Here is a 19,975-nt window from a genome sequence, read left to right on the forward strand (position 1 = left end):
TTGTTTTGATGAGTTACAGAAGAACAGTGATGTTGATGTATCTTAGATGTACTTGCAAGATGTTGTTTTAAAAGGTCAGTAGTACCAAGCACTGCTGCCCAGAATTTGGACTTGTAACATCTGGAATGTGGCATCTTGAATCTACAAAGTAGGCTTTGAAAAGGAGAAGCAGTAGCCTCAGCTTGGAACATGATTTTTGTCTTGTTGAGAGTTTTGATCCTTAAACTCTTGCATCTACTCATCTCCAAATCTTCAAAGTGGAACTTCTTTTGAGTGTTAGAAGTTGTTTTGCCAGTATTCACACATCATTGGCCCCTCGTGACGTGGGACTGCCTTAGCTGAATCCAAAGGGCTCCGTTATTCCTTTTTTCATGATGCAATCTTCTGTTGTGACTCCCAAATGTAGAATTCGGGAACTTTAGAAGGAAGATATTTATTTTAGAAGTTCACATGAATATTTAATGGGACTGCTCATCTTTGAAAGAATTTCTCGTTATTTTTAATTTCCATTTTTCTTGTATCTGTTGTGTCTTTTGGTGCGTTTCGTTTCTTTTTTTTTTCCCCAAGTTTCTGATTACAGGTGTAGAGCATCTTGACATTCTTGATAGTTACTGCAACACAGATGTGTGTTTGACTCTCCCAGTTTCTTAGTCAAATGGACAACAGGCTGCCCCCAAAGTGGAAAGGGATGTTAATTTATTAGGTATTTGAAACTGAGTGTTAACCTACAACTCCAAGAACTTGATCCAGCTTCTAAGAGCATCTGTCTTTTCAAAGACACAATACCAACACTTTATTTTCAAATGTATGGTATTTTTAAATGCCCTTAATTCCTTTCATTTACTATGAACTGAACATGAGAGAATGCATTATCTGTTTGCATCTAAAAGTTCTGTATTTAAAAAAAAAAAAATAATTAATAGATGTGGTACATTTTCCTTAGTGCAGTAAAAGATTGGAGAAACTTAATTTGTGTGAAGCCTTTTCATATGTGGGTGAAAGTATTCTGTTTTTAATGTATGGAGTTGTTACCTGGATAACATTGTGCATGTCAATAAATACTATTAAATTTTTTTTTTTTTTTTTTAGCATTTCATCTAGATAGAAGAAATTCACCTCCAAACAGCTTGACACCATGTCTAAAGATTCGCAACATGTTTGACCCTGTTATGTAAGTAAGAACTGTTCTCTCTGTATTTCTGTATTCGTATGAAAGTGTCTGCTTTTGTCTTCTGGGAAGGGTTTAGAAGTGAGTAAACATGCATACCTTGAAAGAAGCAAGCCAGTTGTACAAGATCTGTCTTTAGCATCTGTGGGAAGACATAATTTTAGTGTCTGTCTTCTGTCCTTCATTGTCTTGTTTCTTGTCTTTGGGTCATTTATTTAAGAGTGTGGCATTTAATCATGCTCTTTGAAGCAATGACTTATTCTTCTCCGTTGATTGATTCTGTAAACGTTCAATTCTAGCAACTGACAGGGAAGACTTTTGGGGCCCAATCCTAAAAGATTACAGATTTCTCAAGGATTAAGTATTCCGAAGCATTTAGACTGTGGTGGAAGTCATGTGGTTTGCATTTGAAATGCTGAATTAAAAGCATCTTTGCTATCTTATGGCACTGTGACTGCTTACCTAAGCAAATGGGTTTTTCAAAAGGTTTTGAAGCAAATTACTGCAACGTAGTCTTCTAATACTCACGTGTAATGTATATAAAGAAGTTCCAAACTTAATCACGTGTCAGGAGTTAAGGCAAGATAATTAAATGTTTGTAGTCTTTTAAAGCTTCACCTACTGTCCTTATGTGGGCTAGATCGTGTTAGGGGTTGGGGCCTTACACAGAGAATTAAGACATTGGTTCTAATCTTTGTTCAGTGCAGTGCAAGGACTTTAACCTCTTTGAAGTAACTTACCCTGATGCGGTTACATAAGGGAAAGATGAAGGTGCTGTGCTGCTTTTCAGGAATACTGTCATGCTAATTGAGATTGAAGAATATGGAGAGGATAGTGGAGGGTAGACATAAGTTGTTGCTGACTTCAGGTATATATCTTCAATTTTGTTTCACTTTTAGTCATTCTTTGTTATTTTAGTTTCTTATCTTATTATCTAGAAAGGTGTTAGCTAGTGTAGCTGAGCACAATGTTATTCCTAGCATAGAGAACTACCCTAAAAACCGTTTCTTGTTGGCTTTAAGGCTTGGTGATTGTCGTGGACAGAGACCCCCACTGTTTTTTCTGTCAGAGCTTCAGCAAGACTGAACATGTAGGCATTGTTCTTAGGTAGATTGATAGATCCTTTTATAGGAGGATGGAAGATAAGATTTGCTGAGAATTTCGGGTGAGATCAGTGTCCTTACAGTCCTTGCTACAAAGGAGACTATGATTGATCAGTCCCAGTAGTGCAGAAATCAGTTCCTGAAACTTCAGTGTAACATTTAGTGTTATACTGTATTAATTGTTATATTGTCAATGGAACTAGTAACTGGGATGTTACATCATTGAAAACAGTCTTCTCAGATAGGGATGCCTTTGTTGTAGACTTGTTTCTAGAACTGACCCAGTCAACAAGTGTGTTAAGCTATGTTTTATAAACCAGCATCTGTGTCCACTCAGCTATTTGGATACTGCAATTTCTATTTAATACATTCATTTAAAAAAAAAAGAAAACTTTTTTTTTTTAAGAGCTTTCCTTTTGAGTGTTGTCTTTCATTACTGAACTGATGGTTTATAGTCCTAGTGGGATACCTGGTCCAATTTCATTTTGTACCCTCCAGCCCACTTCTTTTCCATTAGCTGTCTTACAGAGGGCTGTTGCTTAAGGGAATGTGTTTTTTGACACCCTTGGAGTGACTTAAAAATAAACAACAAACCCTCTGTGCAAGAAGAAATACTTTATTCAACTGCTCATGTCAAAGGAGGAAGAAGGGCAATGTTCTTATTCCAGTCTAGAAGAGCTGAATGCCTTTAGACTAGCTGAAACACAGAATATACCACTGTGTGTGTGGTTAAGTTAGCAAATGTTTTTTGATTCCAGATGAGACATTTGCAAAGGGTGCAGAATGTGTTTAAAGGAATAAGTTTTAAGCTGTTCTTTGTATCATGCTACTGTATGCTAACTATAAACAACTTGAGTATGCTTCAACAGTATGCCAGTAGCTGGTAGAAGCCATCCGTGATAGTGCTCTTCTGTATTGATCTGAGAATCATCTGGAAAATATGCTGGTTAATTTGTATTTATCAGTGCTGATAGAGTCAGTAATTCTTTCCACTGTCTAAAGTCGGGAAACTTACCTGGAACTTGTGAACCCTCAGACCACAGCAGCTGACTTAAAATTATGATTTGTTTTGACTGTATGTCCTGGGCATTTACTATGCCAGATGCAGAATTGTCCTTGGAAATAGCAGTCTAGGTGTCATTTGAATAAACAATTTTTCTGCATCTGCCACTAAAACAGTGATGAGAAGGGTTCATAAAACATTTGTTGCGTTCCTGCAAGAATCACATTGAAAGCTGATGGGCTGTATTTGCAGGATCATGGAAAGGCAAGTCATTCCTTTTGTAAGGGTCCAAGTTAGTTGACAGCTGTTAATGTTTCATGTCCCAAGTCTACAAAACACAGTAAGCACAGTATATGAATAGTATACTTAAATTTCCAAACAGGAAATGAGCGCTTCAGAGTACTGCGGTACAGCACTACAGAGTGACTTGCAGTGTTTGGGAAAAAGAATATTTGGTTTACAGCAAACCAGCTGAAAAGATGATTGCCTACTTGGAACAATATGATCTCTCCTTGTAGTAGCTAGCTTTGTGCTGATAACAGCATGTTTAAGAAAAATCTGACCCCTTGGACGTGAGTCCTGAGCTGGGAAGGAGTGAACCCAAGCCTAGATTTCCAGGCTTTTGTAACTTTAAATTATTTTATCTCCCTAACATTCTGAGCACAGCATGTTATTATTTTCTAAATAATGTTGAAACTGTTACCAAAAGGGAATGAGTCCTGTATATTCCCTCCATATTTAGCTAGTAAAAAGAAAACATTTTGTCTTTCGGTCTGAGCAGGATGTATCTTCGAAATTTGCGGGGTTTTACACGGTACATGTTGTCTGTTTTTTATCCTAAATGAGAAAGAAGGCAGATATTTCAAGAATTTTGGCCTTACTTAAGGAAAACTTCTCAAAGCTTTTGATAGTATTATTGAAAAAGTAGACTCATTGTTTGTGCAGATGCCATTCAAGTAGGCTAAAGGGTGTATTAAGGCTGTTGAAATTATTTTCCCTCAGCTTAGGTTTATCTTACTGGGGCCAGATAGACTGCAGCACCTTCAGGAAAAATAATATATTTTGTGTTCTCTAGTGATATATTTAAAGGTTCGTTAATCTTAACAATAAAATACTTTTTCATTAAAAACCTGCCAAAATTTGAATCAGATTTTACTAACTTCTATTTCTGGAGCTCACTCGGCATGTTCTTTGGGTACCTTCTGGGACAAGTACAACTTGATGCTTTGTTTGGGGAAGGCAGCAGCCATTTCAGCGATGAATAATGTCTGAGTAGCTAAGAAGCTCCTTCAGCTTGCTGAAGCCTGACCATTTAATGTTGCTCTGTGATTGCTGGTAGAGGTGACAACAAAAGTGGCAGAGGTCTGTATGCAGTTGTCTTCTCCTATTCTTCTTCTGCTGAGGTAGGAACAGCTGAAGAGTGTCCTTCATGGAACAACAGCCAACCTGTCTAAGTAGATGTGGGACGATGACTTTGACTGCTTGCAACTTCAGATAGGAAGGTGGTGATAACAGGCTGCAACACCCAAAGTGTGGATTGTTCCTTTTGGCTCATAGGATTGAATTTTCTGAAGCTGACCCAATTTACTTGACCATTTGATAGCTTGAAGTACTCAGTCTGTCTCATATGCCAGAAGGTTGTGTTGAGTCCTAAAGAAACCACTCAGGTGGCAAGGATGAGATTACTGTGAGTATGACAGGAGGATGTTTACTCTCCATGAACTAAATATGAGTAGACTTTACACTGGCCTTCAAGTAAACAGTTCTGTGCATGTAACTCTGAAGCGCTGGGGAATGATGGTTGGAAGCGTCAGGAGATTCCTTTGAAGAAAAAAACTTTGATTCTGTAGCAAGTGGATTTTTCAGGCTTGAGTCCACTTCTGAATGTTCTTAATGCCTACCCATAGGCCCAAGTAGTTTCTCTAATCAGGAGCAATATAAAATGTTTTACTTCTGCCTTTTATCTTAGAGGAGAAAGGTGAGTATTATAACTAAACTTTGTCTGGCTGTTGACACAGTAGATGCTGAGTAGCTCTCTGAATTTGGTATTCCTTTCTGAAGAGATATAGTTACCATGCATGCATGTGTGCGCATGGAAAGTTCTGCCCTAAGGGATTTTGAACTTTAGTACCATGCACGTTACAACCAAAGGGAACTTCCTTTGTTTTCTGAAGAGATTTTCAAATATCACATTGAATTCCTGTATGTCATAAAACCAAAAATTGTTCTGCTGCGAATGGAGAAAGCTGAGATCTTCAATTTTTATTCCAAATTATTTGCAAGTAGGTACGTCTTAAAATATGGTTTTGTACTTTATCCAAGTTCTTGATCTCAGTTCAGATAATCAGTCAGAAATGTACAGAGTATGTCTAAGTAGCATAGTGCAAGAGGAGTATATCTGTAGAGAAAAATAAAGGATGCTAAAGACCTGGCATTACGCTATATGCAACTTAAAGTCTTACGCTTTGAACTGCTGTAATCAGATCCTATGGACTAAATACCTGTTAGCTGCTAGAGTGCATTAAATGTCCTCTCGAATATATCTTTCAGATAAACCCCAAAGTATTTTACTTAGTATACTCTAAGACATTTTGGTAGTGTAAACCAAAGCATAGAACGTGTGGATGGGAGAAAACATGCATTTTTATAAAAACTACTGAATCAGAATCTGTGTACTTCAGACTAGTGTTCTGTCATGCTGCTAGAGCTGTTAATGCTTTTGTTCCTCTGTCATCTTTTGTAACTTCTTAAAAGTAGACATACTTAGTTAAACCTTCTATTATTTGCACAGGGAAATAGGTGATCACTGGCATTTAGCAATTCAAGAAGCAATCTTGGAGAAATGCAGTGATAACGATGGAATTGTTCATATTGCTGTGGACAAAAATTCACGTGAGGTGAGCGTCCTTCCGGTAACAACTTAATGGTGTTATTTCTCCTTGTCAGCTGGACTGTAACAAAAACTCTTTCTTACTGCAGGGTTGTGTATATGTCAAGTGTCTATCTCCGGAGTATGCGGGGAAGGCTTTTAAGGCATTACATGGCTCTTGGTTTGATGGTAAGAAATCAGGGTTCGTGGCAAAATGTGGGTAGAAATAGCAGAAGATGGTTGTGGTTGGAGTCCTTTTAAGTGACCAAATGTTTTATTACATCTCGATACTTTTGTTAGATATAAAAGTTGTCTTTTTAGTATTATCCATAATAATATCCATTATTAGTATTTATCACCTGGTAAACTAATTTCATTATAATGAACGTGTTTGGGTTCGCTCGCTACATCCTGAGGCAAAATGTAATAATGGTAAACTAGAGGACTTCTGTTGTTTTATTTCTTCACCTTACAGGGAAGCTGGTAACAGTAAAATACCTGCGGTTAGATCGATACCATCATCGTTTTCCCCAGGCTCTCACCTGCAACACTCCACTAAAGCCATCAAACAAACACATGAACTCTATGTCACATCTCCGTCTTCGGACAGGCACAACTCATTCTCAGGGAAGTTCCTGAGGAGACTTTCTACAACCGCTAGGACTGTTACTTGCAACAGGAGTGTTCCTGTTTGGCTGCCGTCTTCCTTTTTTAGTGCTTTTTGTATGTAATACTTTAATGATTTAAATAAAAGTTGGAACGTTCCAGAAATCTTGTTTCCAAAGGGACTTAGCAGTGAGGCAGTAATACTGAGCTGACAGGAAAAGAAGTTGCTTCAGGAAGTTATCCGGGCTACGTTAAAGCAATGCATTTAAGTTTTGCATGTGGAATACCGAATTCATTAAACATTTTCAGATGTGGTGACTGTATTTTTGCACCAAGAGGTGTTTTTGATAATACAAAAGCATGGAGAAAAGAAGACTTCCTGTATTTCCATAGTTTCCTGTGAAATAATCTTGTGGGTATTTTGTAACAAACAACCTACAGTTCCTGATGGTGAATAAGTTTAAAAAAAAAAAAAAAAAAAAAAAGAAGAAAAAAATATATTTTTTTTCATTCAATATTAGTTGTTTTTTTTTTTTTTTTTTTCCTTGCCGTAAAATAATAATTTTCTGCAGCTAGGGTATGGGGGACGTTAATCTGGCATTAGTGGTTGCATATAAGTGTGAGGGAAACCAAGCTGAATGCGGATGTAATGGGTTTTGTATATAAATGTAAATGCTGGTGGTGGCAAAACTGGTTTTGTTCTGTGAGGATGTCTGCGTCGAAGCAGTGGATAGGCTTCCTATTTTATTCAAAACCTGATGTTTTATATGGGTTTGGCTGCACCGTGACGAGAGGCCAAATACCTTAAAGTGTTAGATACAGGTTAAATATCTTTTATAGGTTTTATATTAAAATACCTTATGATTTTGTGTGAGAGGTCTGATACCAATTGTAACAAATTCAAATTTGTGAGCAATAAAGACACAATTGGCAGATACTGGAAAAGTATTTTGTGAAAAGCTGTATTTATTACTACGATTGCCAGGGCTGTGACAAAATGCCATTTGGGATTAAGTGATGAAGCAGTTTCCTTCTAAAATGTTACAGGGTGCTCGCTTCCCTGCTACAATTTTGGCTGACACAAGCTGCAAGTACGGCTGACAGTAAATCTGGTGATTGTGAGTTTGTAAACTTAGCAGAAATTTGCCTAGAAGTGCAAAATTGTTGCTGAGAAGCGTAGTTGCAAATCTGAGATGATTGGCTCCTTCAATCCCATCGCTCCTACCGTGATGTTATCTGAATAGCAAGGGGTATATCCCACAAGGATATGCTGGGACTGGAAGTGCACCGGTCCAAAGAAACAACTGAAACTCACTTTACTTTGTAGATACGATGGATTTGCAGCATGGACTTGCACAAATAATGCACGTTTTTCTTATGGTTAAGTAAACATGATGCACACTGTTCTGCAACAGAAATCCTATTGTGCCTTACCTTCGTGCTTTTATGGGCACCATGTTTATTATTGGAGAGTTTGTTAACCGAGAACTTTTAAATCCTCAGTTTTATGTCTCAGATGCTAATGAATGAGTATATATAATATATAATCAGCCACGCAGAATTCCACTTACCGAGGACGAGTACATATTTTTGATGGGTAAGTGAATTGTGCCAGGACTGGTAGATTTCGACGAGTTTTACTATATACATATATGTATAATATACATGTATATGTACTATATATATGTATATAAACTAATGGCATTGTATCGATGTGCATCAGTGACTTGTTAACCTGACCTTAGTGACCCATCTTGTGACCCGTTGCAAGAGTGAATGTAAAAATAGTTGTGGCATTTTCAAAGGTCGCCTCTTGATGCAGCTGCATCCATCTTGCTTCTGAAATATACTTCTTGTAAACACTGTACATTATTATTGTAACATGTACTATTATGCAGCTTCTTTTACCTTAAACTGTTAAGTTGACCAGTGTCCCTTCCTGCACGAGGGAGGGGGACGTGTATTATACCGAACATTTGAGAGGAGAAATCAGATGTTTGCTGTAATTTGTCACCTTGTCCTGTAAAAACCGACGCTATGCGAACCAGACTCGAATTAAAGGTTTATTAGGGTTTTTTTTACACGCGTCTGACGTCGTACATCTGTGGGCGCCTCTCTCCCGCGAGGGCTGCGGGGACACAGAAGGGGCTCCGCGCAGGGCCCGGCGCACACTGGAGCTGGGCGCTGCGGGGCCGGGGCGCCCGTGCCGTGCTCTTATTTGGCGTTGGCCGCCGGTGCCCAGGAATTTCCCGTCATGCCTCCCTGGGCGCCGGGCCCGTCCCCGCTATCCCGGGGGGCGGAGGGGGGAGGGGGGTTGGAGCCGCGGCCGCCGCTCCCTCGGGCCTCCCCTCATGCGCTCTGCGCCGCCGCCGCTCCTCTCCGCACTCGTCCTGGCGCTGGCGGCCGCCGCAGGAGCCGCAGGTAGGAACCGGCGGGCAGCTCCCACCGCCGCCTCGCCAGCCCCGCACCGCCGCGGGGAGGGCGGGCCGGGGGCTGCGGCCGGGGGAGGGGCGGCGGGACAGCGAGCCGGGGCCGGGCAGCACCTGCTGGGGGAGGGGCGGGGCGGGGGCGCCCTCGGGGAGCGGGGCCCGGCGGGAGGGCCGTGCCGTGCCGCGCTCCGCCACCCTCCGCGCCGTGCCGCTCTGGGTGCCGGCTGTCCGTCCGCAGAGCAAGGCGGCGGAGCGGTAGCGGTGCGAGGACACGGCCTGCTGGCTGCGCTGCGGCCGTCCGCTGCGTACGTGAAGCTTTACCGGCCCGAGAGGAGCTCAGGCTTCGCGTGCGCTTTCGGAACTCGGCGGCTGTCCCCTGCCTGTACGCGGGTTGTGTTGCGCTGCTGACCAATGCGGGACGTGCGGGAATCGGGTGTAGCTCGGTTCCTCCCGTCCCCGTCTAGCAGCGTAGCGACACGGAGCACCGCAGCCGCTCGCACCGGGGCTCAGTGCCGCGTTTGGAGCCCAGAGGCGGTTTGTCTGTCCGGTCGGTGCTCTTTCCCCCGCCGAACGGACACGGGTGCTCGCAGCGCTCTTAGCGGAGGATTCCGGGCCATTTGCTGCGCTGCTGCGTGCCTTTGCAGTTTGTCACGGCTCCCCGCTGCCAAATTTGGTCGGTAGCGGTGCCCTCTGCGCCTCTGTGACAGCGGTTCCCGTGCGCCCGTCATCCTCGCCTGCCGCCCGCTTGGAGCTTCTCAGAGGATCGCGGCGTCGCTGGAGGCGCGGCTTCGTTTAGAACAGCGTTTATTGTCGTGTAGAGTTTGTGTCGGGAATTAAGTAAGGTGAACGGCTTAACCAGAGGTACTGAATAATTCTGTAAGTCTCAGATGAAGGAAAGTTTGGTTTGGATGGAGCTGTGCAGTGATTTCCCCGAAACTGCTGAGCCCAGTGGAGTTGGGCCACACGTAGCTCAGCTGTGGTTGGTTGGGTGTTTTCCTGTCTGACGTTTCTTGGATCTGTATCGTACACATCTGAGAAGAGCTTTTAGGAGGAGAAAAGAACTCTTAATTTTTCTTCCAAAAGCTCCGTCCTTAAAAATAGTGCCTTTGTGTATGGGGTAGCGTCGCTATATTTGGTGACAAAGCCATATAAAGCAGTTGATCCTTGACACAAATAAAATCTTTTGACGGAATGGCCTCGTTGGTTTTTCCAAGCAGGACTGCTCTGCCCTCCTGCTGGCGTTGAGTTAATGCACTTTTTCCGCCTGCGTGTGCCCTATGGATTCCTCACGGCTCTGTGGTTAGGGAAACTTGCACATGAGGAAAACACTTGGTGTTTTGCCCTGATATTCATGAAGGCATGGAAAGATTTTGTTTGCCTGCTTGCATTCAGGCAGCTTTGTAAGATGATACCTGTTTGTGGCACTGAAAGCCTAGCCTGTTTTGTGCATGAGCAACGCTAGAAAATCAAATTTCCCTTTTAGGTATATCGTTAAGGTTCCTCTGTTATGCTGTTGGCTGTGTTGCATGGGAGAGGGGAGCAGGAGGGAGAAGGGGGAGAAGAGATCTCGCTGTTAAGGATTTAATCTTCTCAGCCGGAGGTTAAGAAGTCTGCTGTCTGCATCCGTTGGCATCGCTACAAGTGCAGGACAGCCATCCAATTGTCACACAGCTCCTCTGGGTTGCGTCATTCAAGCGTCCTCATTACAGATCAACATTTAAGCAATGTGCAACTTCTGTCATAGGTGGGGAATAGGATCTTTTATTTTCCTTGTTTTGGAACAGGCTCCAAGGCTGGAGGGAAATTGGTTGTCTCTTGCTCTGGAGTATTTGCGTCCATACATGGATTTATTTAGAGGCAACTTTCTCTACATGAACTAGAGAGCTTTGAAACGTAAAAACAAAACCAGAAAAACCTGCCAGCCTTTAGGGCGTTCATTCTGTAGTGTCTCGTAGAACAAGAAGGGGCTGCAGATGAACAATCCCTTCCCTCACTCTTATTACTTCTGCAGGGCTGCATTATGATCTGCCAGATGCTTAGCTCAGACTGGGAGGATGTTTGGTTCTCAGCAAACTACTGGATGTAGGAGCTTGAACAGAAGCACAAAACTGAACGTTCAAGTCCTCCTCTGTGGAAATCTGTGGACATGTAAGAAACTAGCAGTGTCCTAAACTAACTTTCAATCTTCCGTCTAAGAAAGGGAAGGGAGCACGTGTTACAGCATCAGCTTCTGCCAGAGGGTGCAGAGTGGCATTCTGGTTTTTAGAGAGGACTTCTGTGTCCTTCACTTGTGAGGATGCGATCCTTAGGTGTTGTCTGAAAATAGGCTGCGAGAATTCTTTGGGAACTCCATTCATGATGAGGCAACTGGAAATTATAATTTCTTTCCTTAGCTCCAGCCTTCTGGTTCTCATGTAACAGCTCAGTTCCAGTGGCATTATCTGACAGCCACACAATCCGGCACTGTTCCTGGGCATAAAGAGGCTTTTCTCAGTGAGGGCTTTAGCACCCGAGGAGCTCAAACAATGATAGCCCAAACCCAGCAAGGGCAGTGCTTAAACTTACATGGTGCTAACACACTTCTGCTGTTTCTACAGACTTACATTTTGGCATAGCATGTTCTGTAAGATGATTAATGGCACAAGTATTTCTTTATTTATAGCGAGCATTGGGAACGATGTTTCCAGTAAGTTTTGTATTGAAACATGATTCAGCTTTTGAGTGTTGCATAAAGTCTGAAGAAAGGATTTCTGCTGAGCTCCCTGGTTTGCGCTCTCTGTCCAGTGGCATCTGAACATGGGGATTAATATGTTTGAAACACAGACAGCAGCGTAGCAAAGCGTACACAATGTGCTCATGTATTGTGTTGTTGGGAAGTGCTGTCGTGTCCAAGAACTCTTAAGAGTGACGCCATGTGTGGCGCTTGGAATTATGTCCCCAGGGAGCTTTGTAACTCCATGTTCCTCCAAACAGGGACAACGCCTTCGCCTTCCACCTGATGGAAAACAAAGCCCCGCTGCCAGGAAACAATAGCTCTGAGGAAGGGACTGCCAAATGCCATCAGTTTCACTTGGGCTGCACAATGTGAGTAGGAAAAAGAAATCAACCCAGGGCATCTCAACAGCTTCCTGAGGAAGCGATCCATGCCAGTCAATGCCAGAAGAAAGCAGTCCAGAACATACCCTGCCCAGATAAGCATTGCCCTGTTCTTGCCAAGTCTTGCTCCCCAGCACCTTGATCTTGACTATGCTGTGCCTCCAAATGCAGGCAGGGAAGTTTTGGGTGATTTGCAACACTGTTCTGCTGAAGGGCTCTGTGCAGCTGGTTGCCTGGGGTCGAGTTCACATGGTGTTGCTCTCAGTCCACGTGATAGCATTTGACAGAGCAGTGAGCCTGGCTTTAGGATTCCTGTGTCTGCTTCCAGAGCACGGAGCCTATATAGAGCAAGCATTGATCTGATGTGGAGTTGCTGGACCTGCTGAGTCCAGCCATGCGCTGAGCCAGTGGTGATCCTGAGAGCAGGGCTGATAGAGCAGCTGGTGAGGCTCGGCTCCTGCGGCTGTGGGGCTGTGGGATGGGCGAGCTGGGGGCAAGGAGGGAGCGGGCACACTGCTGTGGGCTTCGGGAGGGCAGAACGGTCAAGGGGAGCTAGGCAGCTCTGAGACATTAGGGCCTGAAATGCACAGTGAAACTTCCCAGATAAAGGGGTTTGGGGTTTTTTGTAGTTTAATCATCTCTGCCATTCTAAAGGCTGCAGGAAAAGAAAATCAGCACTGTTGGGCAGAGAGCCTTAGTCTTTGACTGCTTGCTGTGGGAACTGTGTTTTTGGACTGTATCCTTAGTTCCTCCTATTTTTTACAGGATTAGAATCAGTGGAAGGATACTCCATGCTGATAGCATATCTTATCAAAACCTATTTCCATAAGAGAAATGTAGGGGACGTGCTTTGCCCTGGCTCCTGCAGGCAATTAGTGGCTGGCTCCAAGGGAAGCACTGGGGACTGTTGGTTTCCAGTCTTGCACAGAGCTTGGCACTCCATCTGCAAAAGCTCAAGGCAGCTTTGCTGCTTGCCTCTGGACTTCAGAGAGGTGCTGAGCTGCATCGAGCTGCTGCAGCAGTGGTGGAACCATGCTGGGTCAGGTTACTGCGGATACTGTGCAAGAGCCTCAGACTGCCCTTGCAGAGTTGACTGAGAGAGGAAGGCTTTTTGTTGCTTTGCTGCATAAGGATTAGCATAATACAGTTTTATCTATAGTATGATAATTAATAACTGTGGCAGCAGTACACAGTGTAATAGCTTCTTAGTGTATTGCTGTTTAAGAAGAGACGCAGGTTTTCAGAGCGTTGCACTACCACAGTAGCTCTTGTAGATAAAGTTCTTCCCAGGTCTTTGCAGAAGTTAGATTTTCTGAATCACTTTCATTCTCTCTTCTGAGCTCTCCCCAGTTTCTTCTGTCTTATGCCCCAAGCCAGCTTGAGATTCCAGCTGGTACCTCATTGTTGCTGAGCAGAGCTGGTTCCCTCCTCAGCTCCTGCTATTAGGTATTATGCTTCTCTTTTTGATAAACTCCAAATCGTCATTTGCCTTTTTTTGCAGCAGTTATCACAGTATTGGCTCAGCTTATGGGCACTGTAACCTTGACATCATTTTCTGCGGTACCCCTGCTTATCTTGTAGTTTCCATTTTGATTTTGTGCATTTGAGTGCTTTTGTGGGTTGTTTTTTTTTTTTTTTTTTTAATTAAAAAAAGACCTGTACTTGGCTCTGTACTTGGCTGTACTCTGTACATCTCTCTGTACTTGGCTGTACTGAATTCCATTTAACTGATTTTGGACCCTTTTCCACTTCCTGAGGATCATGTTGAATTCTGCTGGGCTCTTTGCGGTGCTGTATGCTCCTTCCAGTTTGGTGTCTGCAGTTCACATAGGAGTGCTTGCAGATCCCAGCAGCAGGAAGAGTGCTGATCAGAGCTGGGCCCTTGGCAGCTCATTGGGGTGTCCTCCCAGCCTGACAGCCCACTGCATTCCCAAGCTGTGGTACCATGATCCGGAAGGAAGATGCTTTTCCAGTCTGTTTATGAAAAGGAAGTATGTACTAGTTTGATGGGGTAGGATCTTACAAATCCATCTTGGCTGCCTATCGCTTTGTTACTTTTCAATTGCCTATTTATGTGGGTTTTTTTGTTTGTTTGTTTGTTTTTCAAATTTGTTTCAAAAGCTTTCTGGATGTGGAGGTGTGCTCACAGGTGTGCAATACACCAATCACTTTCTCCCTTTTTCAAAGTGGACGTTGTCACCTTACCCCTGAGCTTCGAGAAAGGCAAAAGCCTTTCAGAAATCCTCGGAGATGCTTACTCTTTTCTGAATGATTATCCCAAGTTATTTCCCAGATATTTTAGGGTGAGTTTTGTAACCTGTCAGAGGAGGAAGTGCAACCTCAGAGAAGGGCTGCAGACATATGATAGCTTCATAGTCCAGGAATACACTGATTCACATCAGTGTGACTGATTTGGCACACACGGTCCCCAAAGCAGTGGCAAGGAAGGAGAAGAGACTCAAGTATGGGGGATAATGGGCAATCAAGAGTACACCTTTTGTTGATAGAGAAGTGATGCTGGGAGGAATATGATGATCACCCCAAGTTTTTCATGACATTTGTGTAATGGAGCAGGAGATCATGAATGGTAGCTTTGTGGAGTGTTTTGGGTGATTTTTGAGGAGAAATGGGAAGTTATCACCCAGCTTTTGAGAGAGTCATTTCCAGCACTGTTAATGTCCCTTGAAATCTTGACTGCAGAAAGGGAATGTGTAACCAGGCTGTGTTTTACCTTTGATCAAGACATGAAATCGATACAGGTAAAGTCCACTGTGCTTGTGGTTAACCAGCTCAGTGACACTGCAATGGGAGAGGTACGTGGGGTTTGGAGTAGAGAGCGCTGCTTGTAGTTTTTGTGTTTCAAACTTCTGCCCGTCCTGTCTTGCTCAGCCCAAATAAGGGCTTGTTTGTGCCATGGGCTAAGATGCCCTGGAGCTGCCTCAGCAGAACCAACCTCAGACCTGTGAACGTGCGTGGCGGTGCTGGGAACGTTTGCAGTGGTCATAGCAGAAACATCCTGAAACCAGGATCCTGAGCTCTGGGTCTTTGAGTTACCAGCAGTCAATGGGGTTAGAATTATGCACCTCCATCTGCTCCTCTTTCATTCTCTCTGCTCATGTGATTTACTGCCTGGGGCTGGCACTTGTTCCTGCAGCATTCACCTCTGAGCAAACACACAACGTGAGATTCTCACAGGAAGCTCTGTGGCTCTTGAGCAAGATTGAGCTGTGCAGATTCTAGCAGAAGATTAATACAGGCCCTGCATAATTTTGGTTGCAATTGGTACTGCACAGTAAACAGTTATGATTCTAGTATATCTTCCATTTCATCGGGTATTCATCTGGATAGTTTTGTTCTGGGGCCACAAACGGAATGTCAGCATTTGTGCAGTGTTATGAAGCTGACAAAGCATTGTGAGGGCTGTGCTTGGACCCCGTGTGTGCTGCATGGTGTGGGGACAGACCCCTCCCCTGTCCCTTCTAGGCAGTGGACCTGTTACTGCCTTCACTGTTTCAGGTTAAAAATACCTAAACTTGTTCTTTTCCATTTCTGGCATTTCTGCAGGCATTTATCAAACTTTCTGCAGATTTATACCGGTGCTGTAAAAATAACACACTGAATAAATACAAGGGCTGCTGCTCCTTTTTTATTGTGTTGGCCCATGCTGTCAGAGGTGGATGTTGGTGGTACAGCAGTAGAAGCTGAACCTCCCCACCAATGTCCCATTCCATTTTGTTGCTGTGTGACAGATGGCAGCAGAGGGGCAGTCTGATACAGTGGTGTCTGACATGAAAACGCATAAAGTAAAGGTATGAAATTGAATTCCTCCATGTGGAAAACATCGCTCCCATTGACATTCATCAATGCTTGCTGAACGTTTATGAAGACCAAGCAGTGGATGTGAGCACAGTGAGGCAGTGGATGGTGCATTTCAGCAGTGGTGACAGCAACAGTGGGGCACGTCTGATGGTGCCACTTTTTATGAGTGTGGTATTCAGACTCTTGTTCATTGCTAGTGAAATTGCACAGCTAATGGTGGTGACTGTGTTGAAATGTACTGTTTTGTAGCTGAGAATTTTCTCTATTAAATAATGTTGTGCTCTTTGTATCTGTTGTCATTTCTATGGAAATGAATAGGTGGTATTACTTTTGGAACAATATCAGACTTGTGACCAACGATTGTGTCTTTTTATAACCTCAAAGTAGGCACAAACTTGATACATCCATAGCCACTCATTTTGCTCACAGGTGCTGAAGTCCTGAGTGCCTAGAGTAGGGCTGGGCTGCTAGGAAGCTTCTGCAGGGGCAGTGAAGCATCCAGGCATGACAGCTTCACTGGGGGGCTTAACATGTTGGTGTGAGATATCAGGGCCAAGGGGAGAGGAAATGATGCATGGGGTTTTAATTGCAGTGCTTCTTTTTTGTGGAGCAGGACTCCAACTAGGACAGCAGCAAGCAGCATTTTGGGGCAAGACTTAATTAAGTCCGGGGCGGCGGGGAGGGAGCTGCATGCATGTGCGGGGCCCGTGTCTCTGCTGAAGGATCTGGGGCAGATGTCACTTTTCAGTACGGCTTATACAAGGAAAACACCCAAATTTCTCTTGGATTATTGATCCTCACGGGGATTTGGAAGCCTTGAGCTTCAAGTAGGCTGAGAGAAGAAGTGAACGATCTGGGCAGACGCACCTGTGCCCCCCAAAGGAGCAGGGGACGGTGAGCAGGCTGGCTGTCACAGAGCGGGCTGGCTGCCCAGGGGTGAGTGCCACCGGGCTGCTGTTGCTGCCAGCCCTGCAGTGGGAAGGGGATGTGCCCCAGCCCCAGGAGGCTCCAGCCTGCGTGTAACACCGTGCTGTGGGGCAGCCGGAGGCATCTGTGATCTCCAGGTGAGCGCCTTTTGCTGGCAGCTGCAGGGGCTGTTTGTGTCTGGAATTCAGTAGGGGTTGCACTGCAAAACTGTAAGGCTTGCTAGATTTTGGAAAAGGCACCCTCACATTCTGGATATCTGAGAGAAAATGAAAGAGGAAGAAGAAACCAAAACAAGTATTCAAACTATATATTCAGCTAGAATCAGTATTTCTTTTGCTATGAACTGAAGAGAAGCTTCACCATGTCTGGAGGTGCAGCACATCCATGTAAATATCTGTATATTTTTTAAATGCTGCGTTTATCCATTCTTAAACTGCCGCATGTTTAAAAAGCATTAACAGTGTAAAATGAATACTCCTTTTGCCCTGTTGTTGTGTCTTCTCAGAGCTTTAGAGCTCCCTATAACTAGAAGGACCTCTGTGACAGAGGGAGACTGGAGAATTCCTATTTTATTTAGTGGTATGGATTGGATGTGTTTTTAATTTTATTTTTTAACTGCTTAAAGGTTCCTTGCTTTTAGCATGGTTAACGTTACTATTACAGTTTGTGATCAATTCTTTCCTGTTTGTGTGGCATTCAAATTTCTTCATGCTAATTTTTATAACCTATTTTTTTGATAAAAGGCCGAGGTCTTCTTGTGTATTCATAAGGCTGTTCTAAATACCATGACATGATTCCTGTGATCAAAGGCACATTTTTAAAGGCTTCTATTCTGTCGACATCTGCATAGACTTCTCCGTGCCGAAGCTGTCACTTGAAGGATGAGTTCCTGGCACTGTGCAAACTTAGGCAGGGCGACGGCTCCTCTCGGTGGTGAGCAGCGGTATCGGTTTCAGACACGGCTCTGTAGAAAATTTCCATGTAAGGGAGACTGCTGGGAGAGACTGGCAGCTCTGGTGGCTTTCACTCAGAAACGCTGATCCTGGAGCTGGGATGGCAAAAAAAAAAACAACCGATCTGAATCGGTGTGATGTGCAGTCACGCCACCTCACCCAGAGAGCAGGACACCTTTTTACAAAGCTTTCTAAATTCTTCCTCCTCTCCTCTCCTCTCCTCTCCTCTCCTCTCCTCTCCTCTCCTCTCCTCTCCTCTCCTCTCCTCTCCTCTCCTCTCCTCTCCTCTCCTCTCCTCTCCTCTCCTCTCCTCTCCTCTCCTCTCCTCTCCTCTCCTCTCCTCTCCTCTCCTCTCCTCTCCTCTCCTTGCTGAGCAAGGAGCCCTGAGCTAAGGAGCACTTCATAACACTGTTTCAAATGACTCCAATTCAAAATAATCTGTTTAATCTTGAATGTATCTTTTTAAAGTTATTATTATTCCTCGAAGAATGATACAAAGTTGTTTCAGGAAAGTAGAATAGAAAATCCAAGTGAAGGGCTTCTGTTCGCTGCTAAGAAAAGAAAGTTGATTCACCTCATGGTAAATGATGCATGGGATTTGTCCTGAATTAAAAATAGAGAGATGAGAAAGCCTGTTAGTTCTGCTGTGCTGGTAAACTTGACGCGGCAAGTGCTGATGGAGGGGGAGAGTGTGCCCCCCCAAAACTGGCTGGCAGTAAAAGTAGGCACCGTGTCCCCAGTGCTGGCTGCCTCTCGGGAGAAGCTCCGTGCATGGCAATAGCCCACAACTTGGGAGGGGGTTACAGCCTTTTTTCTTTTAGTACTGACAATGAATATTTCTCTGGTGAGCAAAGCAAAAAGCTTTCGGGCTTAGCTGGTAGGAACTGTTAAATTAAAAGGTTATTTCCAGAACACTTGTATCTCATCCTGTAAGCACCAGAAGCAATTAATCCTTTACCAGTGCACTGGAAAGGACTGCCTGGAATGGAAAAGATTAGATATTTTTCAAGATGTTGAAAAGATGATGATTATTATTCTCAGAAAAGACCCATTTATGAATAGTTTGTGACTGCCATGGTTATAACTTGCTGCCATACAAGGAATGTGCTGAGTGCTGGCAGGCAACCAAAGCAGAGAAACCAAAAGTGCAGCAGAGCAGAGCAATGCTATTTTAGTGCATCGGATCTGGGAGGAAGAGAAAAGGAGGGGAGAAAATCCCAACCAACCTATGTAGGCTCTCCTTTGGGAAGTATTGGTAGCTGGAGCTGTTGGAGGCAGTCTGGCAATGGAAGCTGTGGGAACGCATGTGGGGCTCAGGAGCTCTCAGCTCTGCCTTTATCGGAACCGGTCCTCTGCCCTCCTATTTTTTGGGGTTCCCTCTCTTCCTCTGATTCAATGTGCTTTCCCCATCTTGTTTTTCTGCAAGTGTGCAACATTCAAAAAAGCCTTTGCTTCCGATTATCCCCTTTGTCTCCTGCCTTCTTGTTCTGGTCCCTGGACACACCTGTGGGCTTCAGTTACCCTGGCACACCAGCACATTACTGCCAGACCTCTTGGTTTTTCACAAGACAGAGTTGGGAGCTACGATGTGTCCTGGTTCAGCCAACAAGGCACATTCCTGTAAGGGGCTGGGAGCTTCCCATCTTTGGCAGCTGATACTAGAAGGAATGTTAGTTCCATTCAGGAATTAAATGAAAATTAAATATAGCTCTTTATTCTATGCTCAGATGTTTTCCTCTTACAAATCACTTTTCTGGATAACTGTTCTAATATGAATGCAAACTCAGAGACACACAAAGTAGTGCCTCCTTACTTGGCAAGTTTTCAGACCTTTTCAGGTGTTGAAATCAGTGAGTTTACACTGAAATGCACACAGGGGTTTGAGAATCTGGATTACCTGGTTGAAAAGATGATGATTTTAATCTGTACTGGGATCTAAAACTGGTTGTGGGAGTCTCATCTCTTAACTGTCACTGTTAAAATAATGAATGTTGGCAATATT

General features: G+C 43.8%; 2 protein-coding genes across 15 annotated transcripts in view; both read left to right on the top strand.

Annotated features, from left to right (window-relative positions):
• Positions 1–8,830, top strand: part of LEMD3 (LEM domain containing 3) — a 48,936-nt gene extending 40,106 nt beyond the window's left edge. For 3 of the 4 annotated variants that reach the window (XM_019611253.2, XM_085220557.1, XM_085220565.1), the window contains 4 exons: positions 1,090–1,171; positions 6,066–6,171; positions 6,254–6,332; positions 6,619–8,830. In XM_019611253.2, the coding sequence (XP_019466798.2) occupies positions 1,090–1,171; positions 6,066–6,171; positions 6,254–6,332; positions 6,619–6,782 (431 nt within the window). In that variant the 3' untranslated portion in view covers positions 6,783–8,830. Of the gene's footprint in view, positions 1–1,089; positions 1,172–6,065; positions 6,172–6,253; positions 6,333–6,618 lie in introns of those variants that run through there. The other variant, XR_014882375.1, reaches the window with a different exon arrangement.
• A 199-nt stretch (positions 8,831–9,029) lies between these two features.
• MSRB3 (methionine sulfoxide reductase B3) overlaps positions 9,030–19,975 on the top strand; it is an 83,664-nt gene continuing 72,718 nt past the window's right edge. For 4 of the 11 annotated variants that reach the window (XM_085220592.1, XM_085220641.1, XM_085220636.1 and 1 more), the window contains exons 1-2: positions 9,030–9,170; positions 12,152–12,262. In XM_085220592.1, coding sequence (XP_085076718.1) covers positions 12,233–12,262 — 30 coding nt within the window. In that variant the 5' untranslated portion in view covers positions 9,030–9,170; positions 12,152–12,232. Of the gene's footprint in view, positions 9,171–9,367; positions 9,484–9,523; positions 10,040–12,151; positions 12,263–19,975 lie in introns of those variants that run through there. The other 7 variants (XM_085220603.1, XM_085220650.1, XM_085220619.1 and 4 more) reach the window with 6 other exon arrangements.

Source organism: Meleagris gallopavo, chromosome 1, assembly GCF_905368555.1.
Source record: "Meleagris gallopavo chromosome 1, MGAL_WU_HG_1.1, whole genome shotgun sequence".
Taxonomy (NCBI): Eukaryota; Metazoa; Chordata; class Aves; order Galliformes; family Phasianidae; genus Meleagris; species Meleagris gallopavo.